The following is a 15,000-nucleotide window of genomic DNA, read 5'->3' on the forward strand; positions in this document are numbered from 1 at the left end:
TTTATGCAAATGAGATGCAGAGGAGGGAGCGGATTAGTGTCTATATTTATAAAACTCTCTTTCTGTTGGACGTCCGTAACACAGTATACTGAGCCCTCACTTCTACTCTTGCTCATGTCCCATTATCGCTCTCTCTCTCTCACACTCGCACACACACACACGGATCAGACAAAGAATATGATGCTCTCAAACACACTAGACACATAAAGTTGTGAATATGTTAATATTGCAGAGTGGATGTTGATCTCAAGTGATCAGCCTACAGACCCGCCTTGGCCTCGTTCAACCTTTATCTCCATGGAAAAATAGAACGAGCATCGGTCTGAACTAGATTTACAACTATTAGCACTCCTTCCATTTTAATATCATTACACAGGGACACACAGAACACCAAAGCAGATCCTCAAACTGGGCAATGCCATAGGGTGCTGCTCATTGTATAGAGGTGACCCTGCCACTTTAGATGTTGGGACATGTTAACAGAGTCTCTCTCTCTCTCTCTCTCTCTCTCTCTCTCTCTCTCTCTCTCTCTCTCTCTCTCTCTCTATCTCTCTCTATCTCTCTCTCTCTCTCTCTTACTCTCTCTTACTCTGTTGCAACCCTTTTTCTCTATTTATCTTTTTCTTGCTCACCTAACTTGTTTGCTTTTGACAAAGACAAAGCACAATAGAGTATAAATAGTTGTGTGTCAAAGTCTGTCTTTGCAACTGTTGTCTGGTGTGTGTGTGTGTGTGTGTGTGCGTGTGCGTGTTGGCTGTGTGTGTGTGTGTGTGTGTGTGTGTGTGTGTGTGTGTGTGTGTGTGTGTGTGTGTGTGTGTGTGTGTGTGCGTGTTTTGAGATGAAGGACAATTGATCTGCATCTTGAATGCATTTTGAAAGTGTTTGTCTGCATTTTTAGTTGAATCGTGTGAAGAGAGTGCTTGCTTGCATGTGTGTATCTGAGAGGGAGAAAGGGTGATAGAAAGTGTGATAGAGAGTGTGTGAGAGATAGAGAGTGTTTCTGTGTCTACAAAGTAGTAAAAGATCTTACACCTTTGAAGTTCATGTTTTTTTGTTTAACTTTCTGCAGGGGAAAAACTTACTTTCTCTCCTGTTCCTCCTAACCCAGTGTGGGTTATATCCCTTTGAAGTCAGTTAGAATTTTGCTGACCTGTATAAAAACTCATGTTTTTCATGTTTTTTTGTGTGTGCATGTGTTTTTTGTGGCATTTCTTAATTATCTGTTTTGAACCACATCTGATAAATGAGAGAAAGAGAAGATAGAATGGAGAGCAGAGAGTGTGTGAATCAGCAAGTATTGCAGCCAGAAGTACAACAGTGCAAAGATCGTCTGTCCCTCTTGCGTATCCCCATGTCACAATATCATTAGTGAAAGACCGAGATAAAAGGGAAGGGAGGCATGATTTGGGACAGCGGAAAAATGTGTGCACAGATAATTTGCATAATTGCCTTTATAATTATTTGTTGTTGTTTATTTGCTTATTAGTTGCACGCCACATCCTGATTCTGTAAAGTGGTCTGGTTTATTATTTTAGAAATATTTCAGCCCGGTATCATCGATACTGCCGTTCTCTTCCCTGCCCTCAATATTTTGGAGGATGCGACCATATTGTTTTGAATGGTGGAATAAAGCTTTTTGGGAAATTGTCAAGACCTATAAAAACCTTTGGAAATGTCTCATGCTGTGTGAGCACCCACATTGTGGCTTGTTAGTAAAACCGTCCTGTGTGAGCGAAGAAATCACTGGCTCTGGCCAAACAGAATGACATATTAGGATGTGAATGTGAGTTAAGCAAACTTGCACTGTCACTTAAATTCTACAGTGTCTGCCTGGCTTAAGTCATATTCAAGAGGAATTCACAAACTATTTATAGCTAGATCAAGGGACATTCAAACTCAACATCAATCCCAGATGAACACAGAGAAGATCAGGAGTGGTACAACTTGCAGTTGTACTGGTCTATGACCTTTATTTGATATAATGATATTAATATTATATCTAATGATATATCAGATATGATGATATTTTAGAACTTCTGATACCTACTTATGACTTAAAAATACCATGTTGCTGACCCATTTAAAGAAAACACCTTTGACCTCACTCAATTCAAATTGTTCTGCTGAATACAGACAGACTGGCAGACAGAAGGACAGGCAAACAGATACATGTGGCTATATCCTGACAAAAGTTATAGCAACTTTGACACTGATGGACAGTAATGACTTAACACAGAACTAACTCTGTGTGTATGTGTGTGTGTGTGTGCGTGCGTGCGTGAGTCGGTGCGTAGCGTGCGTGCGTGCGTGCGTGCGTGCGTGCGTGCGTGCGTGCGTGCGTGCGTGCGTGCGTGCGTGTGTGTGTTTTTGTGTGTGTGTGTGTGTGCGTTGGCCACTGTGCTTGCATTATCTCCTTCCTGTCTCATTGCCCTTACGCTTGCGTTCCCTCTCTATGCTGCTGCATATCTGTTCTGTGTCTATGTGTCTTTCTGTCCCTTTGTCTGGCTTCTCTTCCTTCTTTGCATCCTATCTGTATCTCTTTGTCTGTCTGTCTTTCTATTTTCCATCGGCCTGTCTCTCTTGTCTGTCTTGCTGCCTGCCCATCTGTCTCCTGTCTATCCATATCTCTCCCTTTGTTTATCTCGGTTGTGCTGCATGCCTTTTCCACCCGTCTCTCTGTCGGTCCGTCTGCCTCCCAGGTCTGTCCGTCCTCCAGAGGATCTTGGACACTGCGGCGGAGCGCAGCTGGCAGGTGACCTCGGTGAACTTGGACACGCTGACGGAGGCGGCCTTCGTCAAGCTGCTGCAGGACCTGGAGTACAAGAAGGACTACCACGTGGTGCTCCACTGTGAGCTGGAGAGACTCAACTCCATCCTCAACCTGGTAGGACCACCACCGTGTTGGCAGCACACTCTCACACTGGCGGGGAGGCTGACGAGAAGGATGAAGATGAGGATATTGTGGATGAGGATGTTGAGGATGGTGATGGTGACTGGGTTGATGATGTTGGTGATGATGATGATGATGATGATGATGATGATGATGATGATGATGATGATGATGATGATGATGATATGAATTCAATTTATTTTGACCGTGAACAGGAAACTAGAAGATTTTGGTATCAGAAACGTTCTGATCTCCATTTGTATTATATTTTTTTTGTAGTAGTAGTAGTATTAACCAATCACAATATTTATAGTTTTCTTTTATCACAGAAACATATATTGGTAGATGTTATCTTCTTTACCTGACATATTTCGACGGATATACTTCCGTCTTCATCAGTTGGTCACACGGGTGTATTAGTGTGATGCGTTATTATCCGCTTATCAGTTAAACATGTCAGGTAAAGAAAATAACATCTACCAATATATGTCTGTGATCAAAGAAAACTATAAATATTTATCTCAAGTGTAGACACAATGAATGCATTACAGCTATTAACCAATCACACTTAAACAGACTTTCGTTGTTTTTCAAAAAACCCAGTCGTAGACGTCATTCATCAGCTCCAACTCCAATCTTGTGTCTCAAGTAGATTGCCGCATGGAAGATGAAGTCTTGGACTTTATATCCTTTATATATTTATACGAGTTTTTCTCAAGCCGACTGGCTATGTGATGCTTGCGTGAGCTTGTGCATCCAGCATTATAAAATAAGATATGCAGATAGCAGGCAATCGGCTCATGAAACCCAAACCCTCTCTGCTGCTGCTGCACACTGGGATAGAGAAAAGAGGATTTGGACCACCTGGTTCCCCCTAACCCACCCACCATAACCCCCGTCCACCCCCCAGCCAGGGTTGGCTTCCTGCAGCAGTCTATTAGAGACTCTGTGTCAGAGGGAACTGCTAGCCACTGCTTTTGCCAGCTTTTCCAAAGACTTCCACTGACACAGAATACAATAGAGCCCTTTTACACGCGGAATGGGCGATGGCAACAAACACAACATTGTGTTTGTAGATCCCGCATCGCTCCAGCATCTCTAATGTGGTTATTTAATCACCTGGCTCAAATAAGGGATTTTATAAATGCATTTGAAAATCATCTATGCCGCAACGCAGGAATTTATTCCCATTCAAAAGAAATAGAAGTGTATGGATGTTATTTTTCTCTCTTGATGATTACATTGTGATCAGCCAAGCTTGTTTGACTGTCCGTTGTCCAGAAGCAATCTCCATATTAGAAGGTACCCATATCCCAGCCTTCTCTACTCTTCACTTTTTCATCATCATCTGTGTGGTCCTTTCCCATCCACGCTGTTCCATCTTTATTGCATTTCTTTTCTTTTTAAACTTCTCGCCCTTTCATACAAACCCATCCAACCACAATTGCTTTCCTCTCCACCGTACATGGACTCTTTCTCTATGAAGCCCCGGCTCCCTAATCAATCTTTTATTTTCCAAACCCCTTTTCCCTCCTTGTAAGCTGCCTCCCTCACCCATTTAGGAAATCTCTTCCTCTCTTTTCCTCCCTCCGTTTCTCTCTTTAGTCATGGTAAAGATGGAAGACGGAAGACGAGCAATTAATTCCTCAAAGAGGACGAAAGCCTTTCCACTAATTTTGTGTTTGGAAGGACACACACATGCACACCAACATACGCACACTATGACACACCCTCAACCAAAGGGACACATGCTCAGGCAATGCATTAGGCAGCAATGCAGTCGTTTGTAAATGGTCGGTTTTCATCATCATTACAGGCCTCTGATAAATACAAATACTTAACGGCCACATACTTCATTTCAACCCTCTCTCACTCTCTCTCTCTCTCTCTCTCTCTCTCTCTCTCTCTCTCTCTCTCTCTCTCTCTCTTGTGCGCGCTCTATTAGATTGCAGCTCAGAAGAGGACTCTGAAAAACTACCATTATATACTCGTCAATCTGGTGAGTTTGTGTGTGTGTGTGTGTGTGTGTGTGCGTGTGTGTGTGTGTGTGTGTGTTTGCGTGTGCTTGGATAAATGTGTGCGTGTGTGCTTTGATGAATGTGTGTGCGGGTGTGTGTTTGTGTGTGCTTGGAGGAACGTGTGTGTGTGAGTCTTCTAAGCAGTTAAGTATATTTGATCTCCTGCTGAGTTTGTAAATTACAATTTCCTGTGAGGCAAATGTCAAGTGTATGAGTGTTTAATATGTCTGTGTGTGTGTGTGTGGGTGTGTGTGTGTGGGTGCATGCGCGTGACGTCGGTGATGTTTGATACCAGCGCACAGGCGTGAGTGTGTGTTGGAGAGATGTCGTTTAGTCCCAGGGGTTCTATATATTACTTTCTGATAACCTCTATAATGTAAGTGTGTGTGTGTTGTGCTCGTTGTGTGTGTGTCGTGGTTTAGTCGTGTGTGTGTGTGTGTGTGTGTGTGCTGTGTGTGCTGTGCTGGTGTGTGCTGTGCCTGTGCTGCTGTGTGTGGTGTGTGCTGTGTCTATGTGTGTGTATGTGTGTTTTACAGGGCTTCCAGGACCTCAACTTCACAGCCTTCCAGTCGCTGGGGGCCAACGTGACGGGCTTCCAGCTGGTGAACACCTCCGACCCGGCTGTGGAGAAGCTCAACCAAGAGTGGCTCGACTTCGACAGCAAAGACATCAAGCAGAACCGCAGGACCCCGGCTGAAGGTCGACCGGGAGATCTGAACACACAACACACACACACACACACACACAAACCACACACACACACAACCCAAACACAAACACACACACACACACACACCACACACAACCCACACACACACACACACACACAACCCACACACACACACCACACACACACACACCAACACACACACACAACACACACAGCTGTGGATGTGCACCTCCCCAGTGAGGGCCCAGGCAGGGTTATTTAAAAGGATGTAATTATGAACCTACTATTAGAAATCCTATAAGAGTTGCCCTCATTTGCCCATCTCTCTCTGATTGGTCAGTACACAGGGGCTTTAACCTATGATGGTGTCAGCGCCATGGCGACACAGCCTTCCAGAATCTTCGGAAGCAGAGGATAGATATCTCTCGGCGGGGGAACGCAGGGGAGTGCCTGGCCAATCCCCCCGCCCCCTGGGGCCAGGGGATCGACATACAGAGGGCTCTGCAGCAGGTACGCGCATACACACGCACACACAACCACACACACCTAGCACTGTCACTAACAATTATTAGAATTATGGATTATTCTGTAGTTGATTAAAGGTGTCATACGTATGGAAGATATTTGTTTTGAAAGGGACATACTGTGAAAACAACACTTTTCCTGGGATTTGGGGTCTGTACATGATTTCTTATATGCATTTCAGATATGCATTTCTGAAAGTACCCCTCAGTTTCGGTGCCCCCTCCTACGTAGGAAGGGGGCACACTTGAATATTACCTCCCATCTCCCCCCGCCGGAGCTGCCGGACTTCCACCGAAGCTTTGGCGGCAGTCCAAAGGAGGAGACATGGAGGAGAAAGGGATTGCACTCCGGGAGCTGAGCTGCCGGAATGCCGCCGAGCTGCCGGAGTACAGTCCCTTTCTCCTCCATGTCGCGGTTCAATATGGACTTCAGAGAGTCAGGCCAAAGGTCCTTTCCCCCATTCTTCTCAACCATGGCCAAGATAAACCCCACTAGGGGTCTTACTTGTTGTGGAGTCCACAGACGTCAGACGCAGTCTTTATTGATTCATAGTCACGAATCAAGGCGCAATAGCTTTGGGCGTGATGAAAGATTTAAATAAGAATAAATAACTAGATATAATATATTATGGATTATAGTTATATTATATTCTATATAGTCTATTATATTAATAGAGCTCCAGAGTCCGGCAAACGGCAACAATCACTTATCCTCCATTCTGGGTTCACTTGACAACGCATTGGTCAATGAGGCAGCAGCTATGTGCATTAAAGCTACAGACACCAGACAGAGCATTCGAAAGGGACTGAAACAGAGGGAAGGAAAGATTTATTATTACTATTTCCAGCACACAGCTTAAAAACATGTTTTCTGGAAAACACAATCATATGTCCCCTTTAACATATCTTAAAACAACTAGACCTGTTTTATGTATTACATATTCTTGTGTACTTACATTATCCTAAATGTTTCCAACCATTACTCACCTCAGAGATATATGTACTTTATACATGTTAACATCCTGGGAAAAAAGGCTTCATCCTCCTTTTAGCTCCTAACGTCTGGGAAATACGGGAAACACAGAGAGCGAGGAAGAAAGTCGACGAGCTAGATAGCTATCCACTCCATCCACTCCATGGAGTGGATGTTGTTTTCTTCATTTCTATTGCTCTTATTGCTCACTCTCACTGATGGATCATGATTATTCAGTCCAGTTGGCCTCTGTTACCGAAGCTTTTCACGGAAAGCACAAACATACGGGTGAATCCAAACCCAAGAAGATTATCTGATGAGAGGAGAGATACGAGAGTAAACACTGGTGCAGCATTCCCAAGATGGAGAGCCTCGTCAGCCAGGACCACAGAGGGACGCCAATTTTGCATGTGTTCTACTCAGCATGTGTGCTACTTTTTCTAACGAAGATAAGATGAGTGATTTTGCTAATAGTAATTATAACAGTGCTGCCATGAACCCACTGTGCTGGCCATTGGGGTCTGGGTATTGGTCATTCTGCAATCTCCTGCCGTGCCACCTGCTAATCCCTCTTCCTCTACACACAGTTCTTCCTGTTGCCACACCGCCTGCTCTTCCTGTCTTCCTTACTTTTTGGAGACCTGTTAAAGGGTGGTTTCAATACGTGTACCAACTTTGACAACTTGTGAGTTGTTCCAAGTTGAACTCTATTATAAAAAACTGCGTGTTCAGCACCTGCAACAGCGGTCATTGGACATTGACGCCTCTGACGTAATTATTTTAGGTATCATCACAAAATGGCCATATTGCCTAAGGGGATGTCCTTTAGGTAACCACTGGGGTGCTCTAAAGCAGACTTGTGATGGATGGAACAATGATGGCTCATTTGCATACTCTTATTCGTCATAAATCTGCCATAAATCTGCTAATAAACGTGTGAAAGAAGCATATGTCATTTCGGTTTATGGTTCAATTTTTCAGATTTTTTTCAAGGATTTAAAAACTTTCAAGGTACATCAAAATGAATCTCGACAGATCTAATGTGTCCTTCAGGCATAAAGATGCAGCATGTCAAATACCCAGACACCAAGTTTCTGATTTTTTTATAAAATGGGATGGGGGGAATGGCCCTTTAGGTTTGGCAACAAATTATACTGCCCCCATAACGCTACCAAACTTCTTGGAGACCTCCGTATTTCTGGTGTACATATATGTATTTAATTTAGAAGCTATATTAAATATAAATGTACATTATATGCATAAACTATAGGTTTTAATTAAATCCACACAGCATGTTGTTTTTGCATCGTTCTCAAAACAAAATCCTGTTTGTCCTCAGCTTCAAAGGAGCTGAACTGTTTAAATTATATTAAAGAAAAACATAACAGGCTTTGAGAAGGTCCTCCAGGAACACACACAGGAGGGGTGTCTTTCATGTGTGTGACTGTGACTTGTGAATGTGTTACAGGTGCGTCTGGAGGGCCTCACAGGCCACGTCCAATTTGATGAGCGAGGTCATCGTTCCAACTTCACCCTGACAGTTATGGAGCTCAGCCACACTGGGCCCATAAAGGTACCTTATGGAGTCACAACGTATTCCCACTGAATTAAATGAATCCAAAACGGGCTCACCGTTCAAACCATGCCACATTTTTTCCAAGTAAGAGCGAGCCACAAATGTTGAGTTCCCTTTTTGTATCCCTTTAACCAGCATCTGACCTATCAGGCTATTGAAACAAACAGCATAGTATGGGGTCTCTGGGGATCACCGTAGAGTATGAGAGCACCTCTAACCGCCCCCGTGGTACTCTCTGGACCCCTCACTAGCCGGCACTGTGTGAACCATGGATTGTTGTCGTTGTCGTTGTTGTTTGGGTGTGCACAGGTCGGTTACTGGAACGAGAACGAGAAATATGTCAACACTGTAGTCTACGTTCCAGTAGTGGAGGAATTCTACGGTCTGCAGAATAAAACCTATGTGGTTACTACTATACTGGTAGGTCCCCGAGCCCAGGTGCACTACACACATGCGCTACATACATACATACATACATACATACATACATACATACATACATACATACATACATACATACATACATACATACATACATACATACATACATACATACATACATACATACATACATACACACAGTTAAAGTGAAAGCCTTAAACAGTCCGTTTCTTCCACAAAGAACTTACGTGAAATTGCAGATTTTCTTTTTGAATAGTTATTCCAATAAAATGTGTTTTAACCAATTAGACAGTCTCAGAAATTAAATTTATTCATCGCTACAGCCCAATTTTAAAATTGTAAATGGTGAGCACCCATCCGCTCCCACCCTATTACATTATTTGGGGAGTACCCTATAATAGGCTATATATATTTATTTATTTTCATATTTTTAATATAGGCATTTGTGTCATCCCCTGCCTAACTACCGTGACCCCCAAAACTGTGATTTGAGCCTATGTATGTACTATTATATATGTATATGTACCCATACACATGGTTCAAACATACATTTCCTAGCTCTTGTGGCCAAAGGAATGTACATAGAAACTGATCTCGGATCTCTCGGTTGATCGCTCTGTGGGCGGAGGGGGGGTTTCACTATTCCTCGTACAATCCATCATTTCATTTCCAACTGGAAACAAATTTTCCAGTGGTGTCGCATCGTCGAGTCGCACCGTGGCGGGTCTAAACCCTCCCACTAATCCCACCCTCCCATTCACCACCGCACCCCACCCACTGCAGGAGCCCCCGTATGTGATGCTGAAGAAGAACCACGAGCAGCTGGTGGGGAACGACCGCTACGAGGGCTACTGCGTGGAGCTGGCCTCGGAGATCGCCAAGCACGTGGGCTTCAACTACCGCCTGGAGCTGGTGGGCGACGGCAAGTACGGCTCCAGGGACGTCGAATCCAAGATGTGGAACGGCATGGTGGGGGAGCTGGTGTACGGGGTACGCAAACACGTCCACAACCACAACAACAACAGCTACAACAACAAAATGCTTTCTGTGGTGTTGTTATGGATGCCGTTTACGTTGAGAGTTTCCTCCCTAAAAGGGGGGCTACAGGGGTTAGAATAATCAAAGACACAAACCCAAGAATGTAGTCCCATGAGGAGGGTGTTGGTGGTGGTGTTTGGGTGCGTGTGTGTTGGTGGTGGTGTTTGGGTGTGTGTGTGTTGCCGGTGGTGTTTGGGTGTGTGTGTGTGTGTGTGTGTTGCTGGTGGTGATGGTGGTGATATTGTCCTTGGGGCTTGTACAGCGCTTGTTGTTGTATATAGATTGCGGTTGCTAGTAAGAGTCTCAAAAGGATCCAACATGATAGCAGCGACAGAGACCCGTCTCCTGGGAGGAGGATTATGGAGGGATGGATGGAGGAGGGAGACAGGAACAAAAGGGAGGGGATGGGACCGTAAGTAATCATACAACTTTGTTATAAGAGACAGACAGGCAACAGATGTGTTGGATAGATGGATGAAAGACTGATTGATGGGGAGATGAAAGAGAAAAAGAGATACGAAGATGGTGAGAGTGAGATGGTTAAAGAGAGAGAGAGAGAGAGAGAGAGAGAGAGAGAGAGAGAGAGAGAGAGTAGAGAGGAGAGAAGAGAAGAGAGAGAGAGGAGAGAGAGAAGAGCGGAGAGAGAGAGAGAGAGAGAGAGAGAGAGAGGGGAAGGAGCTGGGTTGTATTCTACTGGAGGGAAGTGTAAGTGTATCACGTCTTTGCGGTCTAGTCCCTGGGTTACACTGTGAGTTTAACACTCTTTGGACTTGTTTTGCCCCTGGGTTGCACTGGGATCTAACACACGCCTCCCTTGAAGACTCTGAGGGGGAAGACGTGACAGCTGGCTGCGAAAGAACCTAACAGACTCTCAATTGAATATGACGTTTAAAAACATTTTTAAGTGATTGAAGTCACACGTTGTAACAATTTCTCTCCGTTGCATGTCTCTATTTATTCATTTATTCATGCATGCATTTATTTGTCTGCTCTCTCGCTCTCTCCCCTTCTCTGCATGTGTCCATCTCTACCTCTCTCGACCCTTGGCAGAAAGCCGATGTGGCGGTGGCTCCCCTGACCATCACCCTGGTGCGTGAGGAGATGATAGACTTCACCAAGCCCTTCATGTCCCTGGGCATCTCCATCATGATCAAGAAGCCCACCAAGTCCAAGCCGGGGGTCTTCTCCTTCCTGGACCCGCTGGCCTATGAGATCTGGATGTGCATCGTGTTTGCGTACATCGGAGTCAGCGTGGTGCTGTTCCTGGTATGTGTTTGTGTGTGTGTGTGTGTGTGTGTGTGTGTGTGTGTGTGTGTGTGTGTGTGTGTGTGTGTGTGTGTGTTTGTGTGTGTGGTGTGTGTGTGTGTGTGTGTGTGTGTGTGTGTGTGTGTGTGTGTGTGTGTGTGTGTGTGTGTGTGTGTGTGTGTGTGTGTGTGTGTGTGTCTGTCTGCATGTGTGTATCTGTGATAGTTTCAGAAAAGACCAGGCCATTTTTTTATTAAAAAAACAAACTGTATTTGACAGGGATAGTGCGACCTGATTACATTACTGTAAAACCTGCCAGAGTTTGCCAAATAGGGTAATCTTCGTCTTTAATGTCTGGGAAGGCATCTAGTTAAAAAAAGGTTAAATCATTTCCACATAAATAATCCTTAAAGGAACAGGAGCTTTGAGAGTTGAGAGCACAGATATGTGTGGAAGAGAACTGAAACTAAACACCCCTCCATCATGTCCTCTCCCTTCTCTACCTACAAACGTTTCTCCACCATTTAGCATCGCATTTCACGTACCTGTGATTGACAGGAAGATGGATTCCCTTTACCAATCAGGGAAGAGTGGCCCTGATCATTCAAAAAAGAGCCGGGAGTAGTATAACATCTTAATTATCGATGACAGAGGCACCCGCCGTCACCTGGAAACAAATTTCCCTCACTGATAGCTCACAGATGGCTCTGCGATTTTGAAACAAATTTCATTTGAATCATAACTCTAAACCAAACCTACAGAACCTTTAGGTTATATTTTATATATTATTGATTTGTAATTCAGATTTGTTTGGATGAAAGTCAAAAGGAAGAGAAAGGAAAATCCATCATGGCCGAAACAAATATCCTCTTCAAATAGATTCCAAACATTATTTCCATTTGATGTCCTGACCAAGTTCGTTCTGATCCTGCCGTTATCGTAAATAGTAAATCTTCTCTGATGGCGTCCCCGGTGACCTCCCTTGTAACTGTGAAACAGGTCAGTCGTTTCAGTCCATACGAGTGGAAGGGCGAAGACGATGATGATGAAGACGAGCAGCAAGCTGGAGCCAGCCCCTCTTCCCGACATGCCGCTAACAACTCCTCCTCAGAACACGGACAATCGCATGGTATAGATCGGATCGTTTATTGATCCATCACACTAAGGCTTCACGATTTATTGATCCATCAGACTAAGGCTTCATGGCCACCACACGCAATGCACAGTTTATGTACAATTATGTAAAGAATGGCGATTTGTGACTAAATTAAAAACCTTAAAACACAAACCCTACACACTGCTTGTTTCTGTATTTCAAATTGAATGTGTTTATTTATATTCTGTGAATTACTGATAACGTGACCTATGTTGCATTCATACATAATATATATACTGGTGGAAAACCATTTTTCCAAAAAAACATAGGTCTTTAAATTAGGTGGTCATTTTTGAGCTAGTTATTAGCACTTGATTCAACCATGAAACTAGTAATTCTTCTACTGTTCCTGTTGTTTATGTGCAGTTGTTGGTAATGTTGGGGATTGTCTGACCCAGCTATTCTCCTTCCCTCTCATAGGCTACTCCCAGTCCCAGGCACAGCCACAGACCAGCGGCCAGAACCAGCAAAAGGAGAAGGAGGCAGGAGAATACACCAATGAGTTTGGGATCTTCAACTCTCTCTGGTTCTCCCTGGGGGCCTTCATGCAGCAGGGCTGTGACATCTCCCCCAGGTACCACTGGCATTAGAGAACCAAACCTCAGCAGCACCTGGTCATAGGGCTGGGCGATTAATCAAATGTCGATTTTAGCGTCAAACGATCACAAAACTAAAATAATCGAGTTTTAGATTATTTATTTAATTTAATTTAAAAAAAATGTATTCAATGTTTTATAGAAAGTGCAGAACAGGTGGATACATATCTTTACATCATTTTAGATTTGAACATTTTCTTTTCGACAATTTTGCATATTTCTTTAAAGGGCAACTTCACCCATTTCACATAAGCTTTGTATTTTTAGAACCCCCCGCATATTTTTGAATGGTCTAGCATCATTCCCTTATTTTCTGGAGAGACTGGAGAGATCCATATCGATCTCCAACACTTCCTGTTTTCAATGACGCAATATGACGATTTTTGCGTAAAAGAAAATAGGAAGTGTAAGAGGGGATGATTCTCGTAAGACTACAACCACTAGTGGGCATTAGTGGGTCCCACCCCCTAGAGGGGGGTGGGACCCACTGACGCTACAGACCTATTAGAGCAGTGCCAGTGGGTGGGACTTCACCAGCAGAAACTAACATCCACAGCGTCTGAAGCTAAGATAACAGAGGCTGTTGATAAAACTGAAGTACATTGGCGGAGGGTACTGGATCTGACATAGAAGATGGCTCCATGCAAAAGTTCACCATTTCGAAAGAAATACAAACGAGGACTACCGTATTTTCCGCATTATAAGGCACACCGGATTATAAGGCGCACCTTTAATGAATGGCCTATTTTAGAACTGTTTTCATATATAGGGCGCACCGGATTATAAGGCGCATAGAATAGAAGATACTGCAGTCAAACGTTTGACTGGGGTTGCGTTATGCATCGACTAGACCGAGCTGTGCTAAAGGGAATGTCAACAAAACAGTCAGATAAAGTCAAACTTTATTAAGCGTTCTGACAACTCCGGTCACTCCCATGGTAACGATGTTCAAACGTTAATGTGCATATTAACAATATCTCATCAATATCTGATCAATATCAATATCTCTTAACAATAAGCTCACTTTTCAGTTCATTCCCCGTCTACGAATCCCTAAAATTCTTGTGTGTCCGAATTGAACAGTTGGGCGAGTACGGCATCCAACATGCCCGGATCCCTCTCGTCATTATCCGAGTCAGTGTCGCTGCTGTTGCCTGGCAGTTCAGTGATTATTCCTGTCTTCGTGAAAGCTTGGACCACAGTTGAGACTGTTATATCAGCCCAGGCATCCACGATCCATTGGCAGATAGTGGCGTAAGTCGCCTGGCGCTGTCTCCCCGTCTTGGTGACTTGGTGACGTGATGTTCGCCTTCTTGGCCCCGTCCACACAAAGCCGATATTTTGGGTGAAACCGCATAATGCTACGGCCACACCAAACGCGTGTAACGTGCCTAACTTGAGGCTTGATCATTGTGTGTCACAAAAATGGTTCAACGCGCCTGTGGCTACATAGATACAAGAATGTAGGGGGGCGGGACTGTGTGCACCTGTATTAATGCGGTAGTCTTTCAGTAGGTGCCTTACACCCGTATAAAAGGCAGCAGTCCTATAGCACTGCCGCTTTCATTAGACGGCCACCAGACTAGATCAAAAGTTCCCTCTCAAAGCCGCCGAGGTCCCCAGAGGTCCTCCTGTCAGAGGCGAGAGCTAGGGCGGCCGCTACTGAACACAGCAGCGCACTGTCACAGCCAGAGAGCTGGGGCCCTTGTGTATTCATGTATGGGGTGAGTTTAAGGCTATGATTGTTGGCCGCTATCATGAATGTTTAATTAAGTGTGTGTGTGTGTGTGTGTGTGTGTGTGTGTGTGTGTGTGTGTGTGTGTGTGTGTGTGTGTGTGTGTGTGTGTGTGTGTGTGAGATAGCCCACGTGTTGTTGTGAGAGAGCGTATGTGTGTGTGTGTGTGTGTGTGAT

General features: G+C 44.3%; 1 protein-coding gene across 2 annotated transcripts in view; it reads left to right on the forward strand.

Moving 5' to 3' along the window:
• LOC130385249 (glutamate receptor 4) overlaps positions 1 to 15,000 on the forward strand; it is a 1,260,456-nt gene that overhangs the window by 1,225,708 nt on the left and 19,748 nt on the right. For both annotated transcript variants that reach the window (XM_056593669.1, XM_056593670.1), the window contains exons 11-13: positions 11,142 to 11,357; positions 12,336 to 12,398; positions 12,969 to 13,066. In XM_056593669.1, the coding sequence (XP_056449644.1) occupies positions 11,142 to 11,357; positions 12,336 to 12,398; positions 12,969 to 13,066 (377 nt within the window). The remainder of the gene's footprint in view (positions 1 to 11,141; positions 11,358 to 12,335; positions 12,399 to 12,968; positions 13,067 to 15,000) is intronic.

The sequence above is a fragment of the Gadus chalcogrammus genome, chromosome 7, assembly GCF_026213295.1.
Source record: "Gadus chalcogrammus isolate NIFS_2021 chromosome 7, NIFS_Gcha_1.0, whole genome shotgun sequence".
NCBI classification, from domain to species: Eukaryota; Metazoa; Chordata; class Actinopteri; order Gadiformes; family Gadidae; genus Gadus; species Gadus chalcogrammus.